Source organism: Microcebus murinus, chromosome 21 (assembly GCF_040939455.1).
Source record: "Microcebus murinus isolate Inina chromosome 21, M.murinus_Inina_mat1.0, whole genome shotgun sequence".
In the NCBI taxonomy this organism is placed as follows: Eukaryota; Metazoa; Chordata; class Mammalia; order Primates; family Cheirogaleidae; genus Microcebus; species Microcebus murinus.
This window is the reverse complement of record NC_134124.1, coordinates 9,011,828-9,030,223: the sequence shown is the minus strand read 5'-3', so window position 1 is coordinate 9,030,223 and position 18,396 is coordinate 9,011,828. Positions and strand designations below refer to the sequence as shown.

General features: G+C 41.0%; 1 protein-coding gene across 1 annotated transcript in view; it reads right to left on the bottom strand.

The window, feature by feature from the left end:
* Positions 1 to 12,092, bottom strand: part of LOC105862535 (protocadherin gamma-C4) — a 162,640-nt gene extending 150,548 nt beyond the window's left edge. Inside the window, exon 1 of the mRNA XM_020282263.2 lies at positions 9,512 to 12,092. Within this exon, the coding sequence (XP_020137852.2) occupies positions 9,512 to 11,932 (2,421 nt within the window). The 5' untranslated portion in view covers positions 11,933 to 12,092. The remainder of the gene's footprint in view (positions 1 to 9,511) is intronic.
* Positions 12,093 to 18,396: the final 6,304 nt, after the last annotated feature.

Below are 18,396 nucleotides of genomic sequence, written 5' to 3'. Positions count from 1 at the left end.
AGTTACTAATGCAGTGCTCTTTTGATAATTTAAATATCATCAGCACTCATTACTCCTGATTTGCGTTTATTACACAAGTATTCTAGCCCCTGCTCTCTCTTACAGCCTGTGAACACATAGAACTATCTTGAAATAACCCACCAGGACTCACTCCTAAATCTTAACTATGTTCTCAAGGAAATATGGGGCATAAACATATATCATAAACAGTGGCATCAACTAAGTAGGTAAATTTGTTTATTTTAGCAAAATGGCTAATAACTATATTGTGAAAATGTTTTTTCTCCTTCCTTTCTGAGTTGAGAATGAGGTGTTGATAGAAAAGCCTTTTTCTCACAGCTTTCCTGGCTGACTTGTGTCTGCATAGTTGGGCTGGGGGAAGATCAGATCACTCTTCCACGAGTCAGCAGTGAGGGACACCTCATGGGAATGGGTCTGCAGCAAAGCCCGCACCTCGTCCACGCCCAGAAAATGCTAGGCAGGCACGCCTGCCAAATCACGCCCATGCAGCCTGAAGCAAGCGTGACTTAGGTGAGCATTGCAGTCTGGGGCCAGCAGCCCGATGACAAGAGTGAGAAAGATGCAGTAGACTTTGGCCACCGCCACCACCAAGTACAGCGTGAGGTCGAAATCGTCCGAGTCAGTGAGGGTTCTGATGCTGCCCTGGTCGGCTAGGAGGTCTGGGATGCAGTGGCCACAGCCACCTGTGCGCATGAAGCTAGCTCAGCGAGGGTGCTGGTCACGGTCCTGGACAAGGTTCTGCTTGCGTGCATCTCGGTCCAGCCGGGCCTGCGATGGACGCACTTGGCCTGTGTGCAGCCCCACCGCAAAGAGCCCAGGCAGGACAGCCAGGCATTCTGGCCCCAGTCTCTGTCCACCGCCAGTCACCAGGTACAGCCGGGTTCTGTGGAGTGAGGTGCCAGCTCCACATCAATGCAACCGTCAGTGGGGAGGGTGGGGTATAGGATCTCAGGCGCATTGTCATTCTGGTCCAGCAGGAACAGGCTCACTGATACATTGCTCTAGAGTGGCGGGTTCCTGCTGTCTTGTGCCATCGCCCACAGTTGGAGGTCTTGGAATTGCCCGGAGCTCAGCATAGAGGACCCCGGTGTTGGAATTGATGGAGATGTAATAAGATATGGGCGCTCTCTGAAAGGTGTTCTCAGCCAAAGAGTGACAGGAGCATGGTAGTCACTGTCTGGGTCATGGGCCATCACTGAGAAGATGGAGGCTCCTCTGGGGTTGTTTTTGGGAACGTAGGTGGAATAGGAACTGTGGAGGAAGGCGGATGGGTGGTAGTTGATGTCTACCACCTGCAGCAAAACGTGAGCATCCGTGGACAAAGCTGGGTTCCCTTCATCTTTAGGTTACAGTGATGTTGTAAAAGGAAGACTGTTCCCTGCCAAGGGTTCTGGTTGTAAGCAGTCGGTCGTAATTGTCCACTGACCTTTCTAACTTGAAAGGGAGATTCTGAGGGACTGAACATGTGATAAATGCGTTCCGCCCAGAGTCTTTGTCATGCATGCTGAAAAGTACAACCCTGAAGGAGCGTCTTCAGGAGCGGAACTAGCAGCAGATGCCACATAAAATTCTGAGGCACTGCCATTCACGTCCAGACATGGGACAAAAACCTTCATTCTGGTCAGAAGGCCAGGACCATCCTGAGCTTCAATGTCAATTTTATGCAATTTATCATCCTCATAATCTAGACTTTTTTAAATGACTGTTATATCTCCAGATGTTGACTTAAGCTCGATTACGTCTGAAGTTTCTCCAGGAGTTTTCTCTGGAAACCATGCCACTTATGTGGCAGTCACGGCGAGTATTCGGGTACTATGGGCATATGGAACACTTACACGGTACCCAGGCTGTTAAAAACACTTGCGATGCGGTTCACACCCAGGACCTTCACGCACATGCGGGAGGTGCCAGATGGAACCAGGTCGCCCCTGTCGAAAGCCATGAGGCGAGGTGGTGAAGGGCCTCCTCCTCGCCGTCCAGAGAGCCTTCTAGCACCAGCCTTGGGTACTTGTTCCCAGCAACTCCGCTTCGCACGTCCCGGGAAAAGTGGTCATTAGGGTGGAGTTCGCATTTCTGAAGGCTGTTCTCTGCTCTGTCTGCATCAAGCGCACTCTTAAGAGGAATCCAGAATCCTGGCGTAGTTGTCTCACTGGTTTTTAGCTTCAAATCCTCTACTCCAAAGCGAGAGGCATTATTGTTACTATCTGTTATTTCCACCTTGATGGAATAGTCAATTTATCTTTCAGTAGCTGGTTAAAATTTAACAGACACCATGCGCTCCGAGTGCAGAGCTGCTCTTGGTCCACTCTGTCCACAATCATCAAGCTGCCGCTTTGAGGGTCCAGAGCAAAGAGCTGCGTCCCACCTCTGCAGACGATGCAAACTCCCCGCTCTGCCAGTGCCAGGGGCTCCGAACCCAAGTCCTTGGCGATGCTGCCCACAGAGAACCCTTTGTCGATCTCCTCTGCCACAGAACAGTGAATCTGTCCAGCTTCGGCCTCCCGCAGGGCCGCCAAAAGAAGGCACAGCAGGACCAGCTGTTCTTTATTGTGGCAACTTTTGCAGAGCAGCCATTTCCTTTGTGTCGCAGTTTTCTCTGAGTCAACTTCTAACATCCAGCGCGAAATCTCAATATTTATTTCACAGGGTCTGAGATAACCAGTATTCACAAGACCCTGGTCCCTGTGGAAAGGACTAATGGGCTGCTGGACTTTCTTTGCTGCCCCTGAGCTTAGGGCTAAATGCCCAGCCCTTTGTGCCACAGGAACCCTAATGTTGGGTTGAATGTCTTGAGGCCTTTTACTCCTTAGGCGGTCAGCAGGGATGCTCAGAGGCCTAACTATTAATAATTTCTTTACCAGCTCAGGCAAACTCGAGTTATTTCTTGTTTATGTCTGCCTTCGCTGACTTTCAAGTTGCTTTAAACAGTCTTACAAACACCACATGTACTCACCATTAAATTGGAACTAATCTATCAACATTTAGGTGCACGTATGGAAATAACATTTGTCCAAAATCAAACGGGTGGGAGGGGGGAGGAGGGGATGGGTAAATTCACACCTAAGGGGTACAATGCACACTATCTGTGGGATGGGCACACTTATAACTTTTACTCAAATGGTACAAAAGCAATTTATGTAACCAAAACGTTTGTACCCCCATGATATTCTGAAATTTTAAAAAAGAATCTTACGGTTCTAAGTTACTTTAAAAGTAGATATTTAAAGGCAGGAATGTTTTTCTCAGAATTAATAAGAACAGTGTAAATAAAGGTGACCTTGACAGCAGTTGCCAGGACCATTATTGAATGGTCCAGGCAGTAATCAACACTGCTGCTGCCAGGCTCCAGATATCTTCCACCTCTTATTGTGTGTTCAGAGACAATAAAATTAGCTAACAAACATTATCTTCCAAGGTTATATATTTTGAATTTTGGTGATTGATGGCTTAGCATCTAACTTCAAAATCTGTATTTAAATTGTTGAATTTGTTGAATTAATTGTCTGTTGAATCAGCAGACACTTAATTGGGCACATGTGCCTCACACTTGGCTAGACTGAGTCTGGAGATAAAAATAGTGAACCCGATGAACACAGGCCCTGCTCTCAGGAAGTGTACAGGATGGAAGAGGACACAGGAAAGTGAAGAGAGTATTATAGAGTATAGCCACTGCTATGCTATGAGGTGGGAAACACTGGGGGATGAGGGAATATATAGGAAGGTTATTCTGGCCTAGACTTGGGGGTCAGTCAAGTCTTTTCAGGGACACAGTTGAAGCTGAGTCCTAAAGGGTAGGATTGGATCAAGAAAGAGGCTGGAGTAGTGTTTATAGAACCTCACGACGAATGCTTAATTAAAGGTGAGAGGCCACATGGAGCATTACACAAACTGAAGGTGGGTCTATTAGATGAAGCTAGAACAGAAAGCAGGTTTCCACCACATTAGGAATCAGTCACTTAAAGTTGTTCGAGTTTGCCAATTCCTTTTTCTGATATTTAGAATTTTCTAAGGTTTTAAAAGACAACACAGTGATGTCTTCATACTGTTTCATTTTTACGTACTTATGCATAATATATTTCAAAAATAAATTTTGAAATATTTCATATATACATACAAGTATAGAAAATAATATAACCAAAGTCTGTGTATATACCATTTGACTTAAACAGATCCTAACACCTTGCCATTTTTAAGTGGGAACAATTTTTAAACTTTTAATTTGGAATAATTTCAGACTTATAGAAAAGTTGCAAAAATTGTGCAAAAACTTCCCATATACTCTTCATCCATATTACCCAAAATGTGAACATTTTGGTTTCATGTTTGTTCTCTCTCATTTCAGAGTAAATTGCAGACCCAATGTTCCTTTACTTCTAAATACTTCAGTGTATATTTTTAAAAATCAAGACCATTCTCTTATTACCAAAATATAATAAAAATAATTGAATTGGCATCGATATAGTTCTCTTATCTAATTTATCATCTAATCTATGGCTATTAGTTAAATTTTGCCAGTCATCACAATAATTCCTTTTCATAGCAAAAGGAAAATTTTTCTGGTTTAGCATCCAATTTAGGATCATCCATTGCATTCAATTATGTCTCAGTTGCATTTAGTCTGACACAGTTCAGGCTTTCTTTACATTTCATGGCTTTACACCTTTGATGAGTACTGGTCAACTATTTTGTAGAATGTCCCTCATTAAAGTTTGTCTGATATTTTTAAGGTTAAGATTTAGATTATATGGTTTTTGACAGGAACACTACAGAAATGTTGTCCGTCTCTGTGTAACTTATCAGGAGACACGTGATATCTTTGTCCCATTACTGCTAATATTAACTTTGATCACTTGGTTAAGGTGGTGACTTCCAGGATTCTCTGTTGTAAAATTACTAATTTTCTCTTTGTAATTAATAAGTATCTTCTAGGGATATACTTTGGGACTATATGAATACTCTAATTCTAAATAAGCTTTCACCATCAGTAATTCTTGCCTGAAACAGTTGTTACCTTGGTGGATGGAGATCAATTTTCAAAAACAAACCTACAGAAAGAGGAAAAGTCCTTCTGGTACCCTTCCTTAATAACAGTTCTCTTCTTCCCTCCCTAGAGGTAATCACCATCCAGAATATAGCATTTATCATCCCCATGCATGTTTTTATTTTTAATTGTATAAACATATATCTATAACTTTCTTGATTATTTCAAATTCATATAAATAGTAGCATGCTATATTTATTCTGCAATGCATTTTTCCCTCAACAGTACATTTTTGAGATTTATTTTGTGTTGATAACATTCATTTTAACTACTATATGATATTCCATTATGTGAAAATGTCAAAATTTATTTCTCCATATATCTGTACGAAGATACTAGATTATTTGTTATTTGTTTTTCTTTTGCTTTCCATCTTCCCTCTCCCCTCTCCTTTTCCCTCTCTTTCTTCCTTTTTTTTAAAAAAAATTGAACGCAACAAGGCAATGAACCTTACTGCATATGTCTTTTTATGTATACATTTCTCTAGGCCTAGGATACTAACCAACAATGGAATTGCTCGGTCAAATTGTATGCACATTGCTTAAGTTATCTTTGCTACATAATAAATTATTCCCAAATTTCAAGTCTTAAAACAGCATGGTTTCATTTGTTCAATAATCTTTAATCTGGGTTGGCATTAGCTGTTTTAGTTCTTCTGGACTTACTGATGATTACTCCTGTAGCATCCTTTGGGGACTGGGCTCAGTTGATGTGCTGGGACATCTGGGTGACTACATTATCTCATGGCCTTTCCTGTTTTCATATGGCTTGTGTGTGTGCATGTGTGTGAGTGTGCATGTGTGTTACATGATACAGGGTATAGGACTTATTTTTTTTCAAAAAATACATAAAGTTTTGCAATTTTGATCATTTTGAGGCATACAATTCTGTGCTACAATGTATGTGACCATCACCACCATCCACCTCCAAGACTTTTTCATCCTTCCCAATGGAAACTATGTACATATTAAACACTAACTTCCCATTCCCCTTCACCAGCAGCACCTGGCAACTATCATTCTTCCTTTAGTCTCTATGAATTTGATCAGTCTAGGAACTTCATATAAGAGAACCCATATAGTATTTGTCCTTTTATGACCAGATTATTTCACTTAGCATAGCACTAGGATAGCATTCACTTACACTAAGTGACACAAGCCTCAATGTCTTCAAGGTTCATCCATGTAGCAGCATGTATCAGAATTCTCTTCTTTTTAAGGCTGAATAATAGTCTGTTGTATGTAGACACCACCTTTTGTTTGCCCATTCATCTGTCAATGGACACTTTGGTTACTTCCACCTTTCAGCTATTGCGAATAACTGCTATTGTCACCATGAGACCCAAGCAAACTGAGTAACCATTGTTTTAGTTGTTACAGGTGATGTAGAGCCAAAATTGCCCTGGAATGCACAACAGAAAGGGCTTTAATGTCATAATTGCTAATACCACCAGCCTGGCAGACTGGCTGCATTGGCATCACCCGGGACTGGTTACAAAAGCCATAAAAGCTTGACCCACCCCCAGACTGGGGAGTCAGATTAGAGTGTTGCCTTCTGCCTCCTTGGCAGTGGACTGAAAATAAAGCTCTTTTCTTTTCTCAAAAGCAAGTGTCATAGTATTGGGTTCTGTGAACCTCAGGAAGTGAGCCCATTGTTCTATAACACTATGATCATGGGTGTACAGATATCTGTTCAAGTCCCTACTTTCACTTCTTTTGGGTAATATCCAGAAGTAGAATTGCTGGATCATATGATAATTCTTATGTTTAATTTTTTCAGGAATCACCATACTGTTTTCCACAGCAGCTGTATCATTTTACATTCTCATCAGCAATGCATAAGGGTTCCAATTTCCCCATATCCTTGGCAACACTTCTTTTCTTTCTTCTGTTATTTGTGGCTGTCAATTTAAATAGCCAAACTTTTTTTTGGTTTCCTTTTACTATTTTTAAATGTTTGATTTGTGATTTAAGTAAATGTTATATGGTATATATATTATTGGTAATTTGAAATTTGCTGAGTCCTTTTTTGTGATGTCCAGGTAATAAATTTTTGCAGATTTTCCATATGCTTATGTAAAGAATGGCTATTCCATATTTGTTGTGTATAAGATTCTACACAGATCATGAGATTAAGCTTATAGATTCTGTTATTCTGTTGTTCAAATCATCTTCTTCTTCTATTTATTTTTTTGCCCTTGATAATTTTGTCTTTCTCAGGCACAAATCTTCTTTATGCTTACCAATTTTCTGCCTGTGGGGTCTATTATTTCTTATGGAATTATGTTAAAACCTCCTGGTATTATTTTCAAAGCTATAATTTTAGGTGATATACCTCATAATTTGTATACCCTTTTGATAATCTGTTCTTTTTATAATTATGATCAGTTCATTTTTAAAAATCACAATTAGTATTTGTTGCCTTAAATACTATACTACTTTGTTATTATAGTAATATTGAATAATTGCTTTCTTTTATGTGTGTGTACATATTTACTTTAGTGTCAATATTTCAGTGTAATTTTATTTTAAGCATATGTCTTGTCAGCAAAATATGGATATTTAAAAAATCAACAAATTTGGTAATCTCTGTCTTTTAATAGGTAAATGTAACTCATTTGAATATACACACAAAAAATTTTAAATTATAAGAGCTAAGAAAATCCAGAATTGAAATAACTAAAGTTAGTAAAGTTGAGAGTATACTCAGTAGTACCAAGCAGAAAATAAAAATAAAAATCCAACAGGCACACAGCTAGAATGAGAGAAAAATCTTAAAAAGTTATTAGAGAGAAAACAGAGATTACCTTTAAAAATAATGACAATTTGTTGATAGGACATTTCTCATTAGCAATAATAAACTCCAGAAGACAATGTGTTTTGAAATTTTGGTTTGTACATTAACTTCAAGTAGAAGAGCTTTTTTTAAAAAAATTTGTTTTTTCTCTACCACTCTGTCTCCCTTTCTCCTTCCTTTATGGGTTATGTGTTCACCTCTAATGGTTTTGAAATTGCTTCTATCTGATCCCAGGTCACAGGGTCTTTTAACTTTTTAACTAGGTCTTTTAATGGTATTTTAATGGTATTTTAATGGTGTGCAGTGGTGATATTCTGGATATCATGGCTGACATGAGAGACTTAGTGCTCATTGTCTGTAGCCAGCATGTGTCTATCTCTCTTCTTTGGTTTGTAGCTTGCAAAAAAAGTATAACCACAGGTATTTGTAGGTAGTATTTTTATGTAATGTTTCCGTTGTTAACTAGCTGAAGGGCCTCATTGCTTATTCTGGTTTCAGGCTGTAACACTGGTATAGGTCCCTTATCTAGCCTGAAGCACTTTTGTTCCTATTACACTATTGGAGCCAATTTCCTGACCTTCAGTTCTTGTTTCTAAGTGCAAGACTAGAACTCGTATGGCTTTAGACTGGCTCACTACTTTCCGTTCCATTTCTAGTCATTTAGATATTTATGTTCTATTTGTGACTTACTATGCTTTTTCTTTTCTCTTTTTATATTTTATGTATCTCTGTACTTTATGGGAGCAGATTAAATATATCAAAGCATGAACTTACTCCCCTACCATGCATTTCTTTTTGCGAAGAGTTACCGCATATTAAAATGGAATATATACTTGTTTTTTGTCAGTCAGTTTCATTGCAAGTATAATGCACTAATATAAGTCAGAAGGCTTCAACACTATTTCTCAAATTGCATGGTAAATTTTCTGTTGTTCGTTTTGTTACTTTATTTCACAAATCACCTAAACAGATGCATTTTTCAGCATGCACAAAATGTCTCATAATAAGAGACTAAACAAAGGACTAAGATATTCAATAATAATTTAAAATTTCAGCTTATGTATATCTCTATAATTTTATATTAACACAACTAAAAATATTACTTTAGACAATCCTAAACTCTTCAAATGTCCCCAAATAAAATATCATAGCATACTGACAAATGATATCCACATTAAATTCAGGATTAAATTAGCAGATATTTATAACTTAAGAAAATTTTAAAATAGTATTAGTCATATAAATAATGGTGGGCCTTTTCTAAGGAAACCCTATTCCTTCCAGATAAGATGACAGTAAACTCAGAACAATGAAACAATTTGGTCATAAGCAAGCAAGAACATGTTAGAAGCTAGATTGTCTTGTTTCCAATGCAAGACCCTTTCCAAAAACAGAGAAAGCACCTCACACACACCCTTCAAGCCAACCACTTACATTATGGTCACAGTCTCCTTTTCAGTGTAAGAACAATTATAAATATACCTGGATACAAAAGTGTAGACCCACTTAATCTTGATTTTCCAGGATATATAATAGAAATCTACAAGGATATATGGGTTAGAAGAACTGTTTGTACTAAAAAGTGAAAGCACGTAAGTAAAATCATAAATTATTTTTATCTAGATAGCTTATAAATTTTCTACAAAAGTTTACCTGAGAAAATGTTTCCTGTTTGTCGTCAAGTAAAGACTGGGGTGCTGATAGAAAATCCTTTTTCTCGCAGCTCTCCTGGCTGATGAGCGTGTCCGCGTAGTTGGGCTGCGGGAAGATCAGGTGGCTCTTGCGCGAGTCCGCGGTGAGGGACACCTCGTGGGAATAGGTCTGCAGGAAAGCCCGCACCCCGTCCACGCCCACAAAGTGCGAGGCGGGCAGGCCTGCCAATCCACCTCCCGCAGCCTGCAGCAGGTGTGACTTGTGCCAGCGCCGCAGCCTGAGCGCCAGCAGCACGAGGATGAAAGCGAGGAAGACACACGAGACCACGGCCACCGCCACCACCAGGTACAGAGTGAGCCCTGAATCGTGGGGACCGGCAGCGGTCTTGATGCTGTCCAGGTCGGCCAGGACTTCAGGGATGCTGTCGGCCACGGCCACGGTGAGCGTGACGGTGGCCGAGAGAGGGGGCTGGCCGTGGTCCTGGACGGCCACCACGAGGCTCTGCTTGAGCGCGTCTCTGTCCAGCAGGGCCCGCGCCGTGCGCACCTCGCCCGTGTGCAGCCCCACCGAGAAGAGCCCGGGCTCGCTGGCCTTGAGCAGGCGGTAGGACAGCCAGGCGTTCTGGCCTGAGTCTCTGTCCACCGCCACCACCTTGGTCACCAGGTAGCCAGGTTCTGCGGAGCGGGGTGCCAGCTCCACGCCAGTGGAGCCGTCGGTGGGGAGGGCAGGGTACAGGATTTCCGGAGCGTTGTCATTCTGATCCAGCACGAACAGGCTCAGCGACACGTTGCTGCTCAGCGGAGGGTTCCCGTTGTCACGTGCCGTGACTCTCAATTGCAAGTCCCGGAACTGCTCATAGTCGAAGGATCGTAGTGCGTACAGGACCCCAGTGTCGGAGTTGATGGAGAGGTAGGAGGACAGGGGCGCCCCCTGAATGGTGTCCTCTGCCAGGGAGTAAGTGACTTGGGCGTTCTCATTGCTGTCCGGGTCGTAGGCTCTCACGGAGAAGATGGAGGCGCCTCTGGGGTTATTTTCAGGAATGTAGGCAGAATAGGAGTCCTGATGGAAGGTCGGGGGGTTGTCATTTATATCTGTCACTAGCAGGGAAATGTGAGTTTTGGCAGACAGGGCTGGAGTTCCCTGATCTGTTGCTGTTACAGTGATGTTGTACGCAGAGGTAAGTTCTCTGTCCAACGTTCTTTCGGTCACTAAACGGTAATAATTATCAACTAACTTTTCCAATTTAAAGGGTAGATTTTCGGGAATGAAACATGTGGTATGGCCATTGTCTCCGGAGTCTTCATCCTGCACGCTGATAACAGCAATTATGGACCCAGCAGGAAAGTTTTCTGGAACTGCAGTGGTGACAGAGGTGATGGTCACTTCTGGGGCATTATCATTTATGTCCAAAACTTTGACCAGTACCTTAGCCCTGGCCATGAGCCCAGCACCATCCTGAGCTTGAACTTCCATTGAATAAAATTTGTATTCTTCGAAATCCAGTGGTTCTTTATTTGATATTTCTCCAGTATAAGAATCTAAATGAAATACCTGGGCCACTCTGTGGTCTATATTGTGAAAGGAGTATGTTACTTCCCCATTGGCTCCCTCATCTGGGTCGGTGGCATTTACCACGAGCAGCCGAGTGCCCAGCGGTACATCTTCCGGGACATTAATGTGGTACTGTGCCTGAGTAAACGCTGGAGGGTTGTCATTCGCATCCACCACCTGAACACGAATTCGGAGGGTCCCCGAACGGACCGGGTCGCCTCCATCAGAGGCTGTGAGAAGGAGGTGGTGGACGGCTTCTTCTTCTCTGTCTAGGGGGCTCTGCAGCACCATCTCTGGGTGTTGGGGCCCATCAGCTCCCTGTTGCACGTCCAGGGAGAAATGGGGGTTGGAGCTGAGTTGGTAGCTCTGGAGTGAGTTCATACCCACATCGAGGTCTTGCCCAAAAGGCAGAGGGATCCTGGTGCCTGGAGTGGTTATCTCATTCATTTTAAATTCCAGTTCCTCTAACTGAAATTGGGGAGTGTTGTCATTAATATCAATTATTTCCACTTCGACAGGGAAAAGCTTCATTTTATCCTCAACAAGGATGTTAAAACTCACAAGACAAGGCGCGCTCTGGGCGCAGAGTTCCTCCCGGTCTATCCTGCCCGCGGTGACCAAGCTGCCACTTCTCGGGTTCAGAGCGAAAAGCTGCGTCTTACCTCTGGAGACAATGCGGACTCCGCGCTCCGCCAGCTCCTGGGGTTGTAGCCCCAGGTCCCTGGCGATGTTGCCCACGAAAGAACCTTTGTCCGTCTCTTCTGGCACGGAGTAGCGGATACCCTCAGCCTCGGCTTCCAACAGCAGCCCCAGGAAAAGGCACGGTAGCATCAGCCTGCTGCAGCAGGTCAACTTCGCCTGGGTCTTCATTGTTCTCTCGCTTCGTGGTTTTCTCCTAGTCCAGCACCAAGGGTAAAGGGTATGGTTTCTCTGCTTTTCTGACCCTAAATTTTCAGGAGAATTTTGAGAGAAGAGTCGTCCAGAAGTAGGGTTTTAGGCAGACTCAGCTTTCAATCTGGCGGTGATCGAGTTCTAAGAAACACAAGTGTTTTTTTTTTTTTCTCCCCCTTCATGTGCGTACTGCCGGTATCGTCCAGATTGGTGAACAGCGGCGCCCAGAGTCCTAACCAGTTACTGCAGTCCCAGAATATATTAATACTTAAATTTTCTCTTCTCTTAACCTGATACATTTTTTCTTAAGTCTTAGTTTATTGTCAAGGAAATATCCATTCTATAACATATGTATGAAAGGAAAAACTACTCTTTCTATTTACGTGAACTTTTCTAAATGTTGCTAAATTGCAATATATGGGAGAATGCCAACAATCCCAAACTATCTACTTTCCCTGTTTGCTATTCAAGGAATAATAGCAAAAGGCTCTCTAACATCACAAAGAAGACAAAAATCATCCCTCTACTTTTTATGTAGTATATCTTGGCCACTTGACAATTTCCCAAGCACACAGACAGAGCCCTTTGACTGGAGAATGAAAAAAAATTGGAAGTAAAAACCTTTTAGAATATAAGCTAGACTTTTAAAAATTGGACCATCCCATTTTTTCCCATTATACTATGAATATTTATCAGAAACCTTGGGATTCTGAAGGACATGGTTTAACTTTGTCTTTATTTTTCCTCTTTTTCTAAGATATCTATGTATTATCTGTTTTTTTAAGTATTAAAATTTATCCAAAGGTAATACATATATTTTGAATAAAATAACATTGGGTTCTTAGAGTTCCATTGGAAAAAGTCACATGATTATATGATTTAGACTTCAAATTTAAGAAAGAGAAAGGCTGTGATATTACTCTTCATAACTGAAAAGAAAAACTGCTGCATCATTATTTTTAGACAGGCTATTATGTTAGGATAATAGATAAATGTTCCTCTACAATCACACTGAATATTTCCCCAAGAGAAGTTGGTTTGCTTAAATAGCAGTATTTTTCAACTGGGAAGATAAAGATGTTGCCTTCCTTCTTTTACTCATTGCAGTATGAGTAAAAGTTTACTAACTAAAATGTCTCAGGCTTAGAGGAATTTATTATCTTTACCACAAAGTTAGGGAAGTATTATATGTTACCTGCATTCCAGAGTTTGACATTTTCAGGAATAAACTAAGCCAGATACTGGCAGACAACCCACTGACACTGTGATTGAGAAAACTTCAGAGAATGAAGAAAGAAAGAAAATAATCAAAGGTCACAAGAAGAGTTCTTGAGGCCATGAGTAGTGGCTCATGCCTATAATCCTAGCACGTTGGGAGGCCAAGGTGGGGAGGATCACCTGAGCCCAGGAATTTGAGGTTGCAATGAGCGATGATGATGCTACTGTACTCAAGTACCAGCAACAGAAGGAAACCCTGTCTAAAAAAATGAAAAAAAAGAATAGTTCTTGGAAATAGAATTTCTGTTATTATATAACTAAATCTATAGTTTCTCAAAGACAAGCATATGGAGCCTAAAAATTTAAAGATATAATAAATCTCCTCCAATATTGCAAGGAAGGCACTCTTTGAAGGAAACATTACTTTTTAGAATATACATTAATAGGCACAAACTTTTCCCCAAAGGAATTGTGAGATAATGAGGCAAATTAATATATACATAAAACTATTATAGTAAGTAAATACCCTCGACAACAAACAAGCAGGGGTGATTTATGAAAGGATAATATGTATGAAATAAAAATATTAAAACTCACATGAATACATTTGAATCCAGTATAACATTTAAGGCTTCACTGCTGGCACTACAGAGACTATCCAGTTGGAGGATGTTTCTTGAGTTATTTTGAAGAAACTAAGATTTTGTAATATCTGAAGCCACACATAGATTGTAGAAACAAGGCAAATCTTCTTCAAGTCAAGGGCAACTCCCAATCCAGGCTTGGACCAGAGACCAGGCTGAAAGCAGCCCCAGGTGATGGGGCTAGAGGAGTGTTGCAGGCTCAGGGCGATGACCACAGTCATTTGGAGGAGAAACAGCATAGAGAACAGGGCCAAGACACTACCAGGTCAAACTGCAGCTCAGCCTACCTGGCAGCAGGTGCTAGGTGATTGCTGAAGTCCAGTAGCAATGCCTGCAAACTGTGGGCAGACACTAAGGGCAGCATGACAATTTGCCATTGCCCATGGCAGCCAGCAAACCATGGAAGGCTGCATCTCTGTCATCTGCAGGCGTAGTGCAGTCACCTAGCTCATGAGTATTCCTGAGTTGAAGAGCCGGGTTAGCTGGCCTGAAACATGGTAGAACAGTCGGGCTTTGTACCCCAGTTGACATGTGCTTTGGTAACCAGGTAGCTGGATTGCATTGCGTGTGATGCAGGGTCAAAGTGGGCTGTGCCTTGCTGACTCTCCCAGCATAGTGTTCTCTTAGTGGTTGTCCACTATCACAGGCAGGCTCAGGATGGCACTGAGCCAGCTGAACCCTGGTCACCAGCCTGCAGAATCAGCTCAAAGACAGTTTGCATGAACACCATTGCACTCTGTGCTCGCTAACACATAAGATGACAGTACCATGGTGCTAGGTTGCTGGTCAGGAAGAATTAGGAGGCATGTGGGACTCTAAGTCCAGGGGAGGAGTGCTAAAATATGCATTGGAAATGCTGGGTGGGTGTTCCCTGTTGCCTGGAACAAATACGATGCTTGTTGCAGAATGGGAGCATTTTTGTTGATGCAGATGATATGTAGGGTGATGCTTGTACTGGAGGAGAGGGACAGCTCATCTTTGTTGGTGGCTCTGATGGTGACATTGTACTGTAGGGTCTGCTCCCAGTTTAAGATTCCGTGTGTCAGTAGCTGACAAAAATTGCATAGTAATTCTTGGAGGTGAACTGTTTTCCAGTGTGACCATTCCTCTCTGGTTTAGCCTCTCCATTTAAGCAGGTCTCTCAGTTTTGATTATTACAACCACAGTTCTTACCCAGAATATGATTGGAAACTCAACTGAAAGAAACCTCCATTTCAACCAGGACTCTGAAAAGGGCCCTCAAACTGCTTTCACTCTTTTTTTTAAATTCCATGCTGTGTTACTCTTCAAAATCAAGTATTTCTGTCATTGGACAGGAGATATATTCTGTATGCCCTGAGAGAGTGTGTGGAAAGTGTAGAACTCTGCCTTCAAGATATTATCTAGGAAACCTGAGGGATGCAGAGGAGGAGGTGGGAGCAGGTGCTCTGCAGTCTAACTCTGCTGTACATGTCAGAAACCAGTATCTGAAGACTGGCGTTGGCACCCAAGGCCTATATTTTGCCCTGAGCTGTTCTGCCTGCTTTCCACCCCTCAGCAGTGGCAGCTCTGCTCCTCGTTCAGGTTTTTCTTCCTTTTTTACAAGAGACTGGGTCTCGCTCTGTCCCCCACGCTGGAGTGCAGTGGCATGATTATAGTTCACTGCAGCCTTCAACTTCTGATCTTAAACAATCCTCCTGCTTCAGCCTCCCTCAGCCTCCAGAGTAACTGGGACTACGAGCACGCACCACAGTGCTGGGTGTGGGGTTTCCTCAACAGAAATTGAAAGTATTTACTGCTCTAGTGCTCTCCTTTACTTTTGGGGGAAGGGGAGATGGTTAATGAAACTAATCTGATAAACTTGTAGAGAGTTACTGCCATTGTCCAAATCTGCAGATATAAGAGTAAACATTCCTATTAAGATGTTTTCCAGAATTTCCTAAACAAAATGTGTACTAAAAGGCATTGTTATTTATATCCAGGATGAATATGTTTATATGAAAAACATTTATATGATTTTCAGTGGTTTCAAATTCAAGAGGCCTAGCGTCTTCCTTTGGCATATTTGCTGTATCTATCCTGTCATTGTCAAGTTCATCTCTGCTTTCTTTGCTGTTGGTAAAGAATGGCTTCTCAGCACTGGTCACCGAGAAGCAGTTCTTAGGCAAGATGCCCCACATTTAGACTCGTGGCCTTCTCTCCCAGAGTCTCACAGCACATCTGTTATGTTGCTGTCTAGGCAGAACAAAGACATTAGGAAGGGAAATAGCATTTCCTGAGCCTTCATTGTGGGGGAATTCTTCCTTTATGTCTTCTTCCTGCTGCTGCTCATTCCAACATCCCTTGCTATAGCTGCTCCCTGCTTCCAGTTTACAAAGGTATGCTGGAAAGAAAAAAGGCAGTGCCTCTCTTGGGATCATTAAACATCCTGACTTTCTGATCAAGATATCTCGAACAGACTGTGGAAGAGAGAGGCGTACAGAGTCCTCTTGATGTGTTTTTCAAGAGACTTCGGGATCACTGCATCAGACTCGCCAGTGGATTGCTTTGCTTTACTCCAGCCATGGATTGGCTGACAGCGGTACCCAGAGGCCCAGTATATCTATCCCATGTTATTTTTTAAAGTCCTCACAAGACACTGTATTTGCTTTATTTATGATACTTATTTTAGGATACCAGCTGCTTTAGTATGAAGGGTGAAAAATCATTATTTATTTGTGAAAAATATTAATAAAATGGTCTTTCCACATAATTTAAATCAAACATTTTAATTTATTAAAATTTGACTTAAAATAAATACAGAATTTTCCCTCTTGACATTTCCTTTTCAAGATGATACACTACTGAAATGAATTTTATTTTTATTTTAAAAATGGCTACTCAAGAAATTATCCATTGTAAAAAGAACCTTACATTGTAAAAAATTTTTCACTATAAAAAGGTAAAAAATACTGATAAAAATGTAAAATGTCCAGTAATTGCATTATATAATTACTGATAAAAAGAGTTTATATTTGATGCCTATCCATACTTGTTCAATACATATATACTTTCATAATTCCAAAAATAATCAGCCCTTTCATGGATACTATTGGTTGTCCATACCCTTTCCTCTCCTCTAACACTTCTTTTTACTTTAAGTGTTCACCCTCCATGTACCTATAGGGAAGCAAAACCTATTCATAGCTGTAGTAGGATCTGATAAATATAAACTTTACTTTTAAAATGGCTACACAAGAAATGATCCATTGTAAAAAGAATTTTACATTATAAAAAAATTCTCACTGTAAATTTGGTAATACGATAATGGTAATCTCATCCTCTTAAGAGTGCTTAGTTAGGAATATAGGCTTAAAATAATAAGCTTAGGGCAGGGTTTCTCAATCTTGGTACTATTTTGAATCAGGCAATTCTTTGTTGTGGGGAGCTGTTCTGTGCCTTGTAGGATGTTCAGCAGTATCCCTGGCCACTATGCACTAGATTCCAGTAGACCCCACCCCCACAGTTGTGACAACCAAAAATGTCCCCAGACATTACCAAATGTCACCTCTTCCCAACTGTTTCAAGAAATACAGGCTTAGGGTATTTCCCTGGTGAGTATTACTGAGCCAGAATAGGTACATGACCCCAGTTGGTCCAGTTGAATTGAAAGACAGACTGCTTGGGGGTGGGGGGAAAGCCACTCCCTTAACTTGTCACAGACAAGAAAGGAAGTTCTCCAGTTACTGCTGGCCGGTATCCTGTGACCACAGCCTTTGCAAGTGTAAAAGGAGGGGAGAGCAGAGCTGAAAGAATAATAGAAAAAATATAAAAAAGTGTTCTTTCTTCAAAATTAGAAAGATAAAAACAATTTGTGCTAGGCCATGATTGCATCATGCCGAGAGGCAGTTATACTTCTAGACGTGCACTGTTCAATACAGTACGTGGCCACTGAGCACTTGAAATGTGGCTAGTCAAAATTGAGATGTGCTGTTAAATGTAAAACACACACTAGATTTTGAAGATTTAATACAAAATAACAATGTAAAATGTATTATCAATACTTTTTACATTGATTATATATTGCAATTACATTTTAGGTATATTGGACTAAAAAAGTTATTGAAATTAATTTCAATTCTTTTTGCCATTTTAATGTGACTACTAGATAATTTAAAATCACATCTGTAGGCTTGAGTCTGTGGCCCACAGTATATTACTATTTGACAAAGCTGCTCTAGACTACCTAGTTTTTGAAATAATAGATTTTATTATTGTTTAAACTAGTGTAAGTTAGGTTTTGATTTTTTTCCTACAGAAAGCACCCCACTTGATATAGGAACTGCTGTATATTTTTAGCTAACTTGCTTTTTACCTTTAAAATATATATTGATACAGTAGTATATAAGCTTGCCTTTTTGGATGTTTGCTACTTCCTCACCTGTATAATTTTCTACCTCCAAAATATAAGTATGACTTCTCCCATAACCCATAATTTCTTTTAACCTCCAAAGTATAAGCAGCCCTTTAAGGAACTTGAAAGTGTGTTAAAGGGAATTTTCAAACACACAGAATTTGTAGTAGACTGATTGCCATACTGCTTAAATATACGTAGGAAGACTT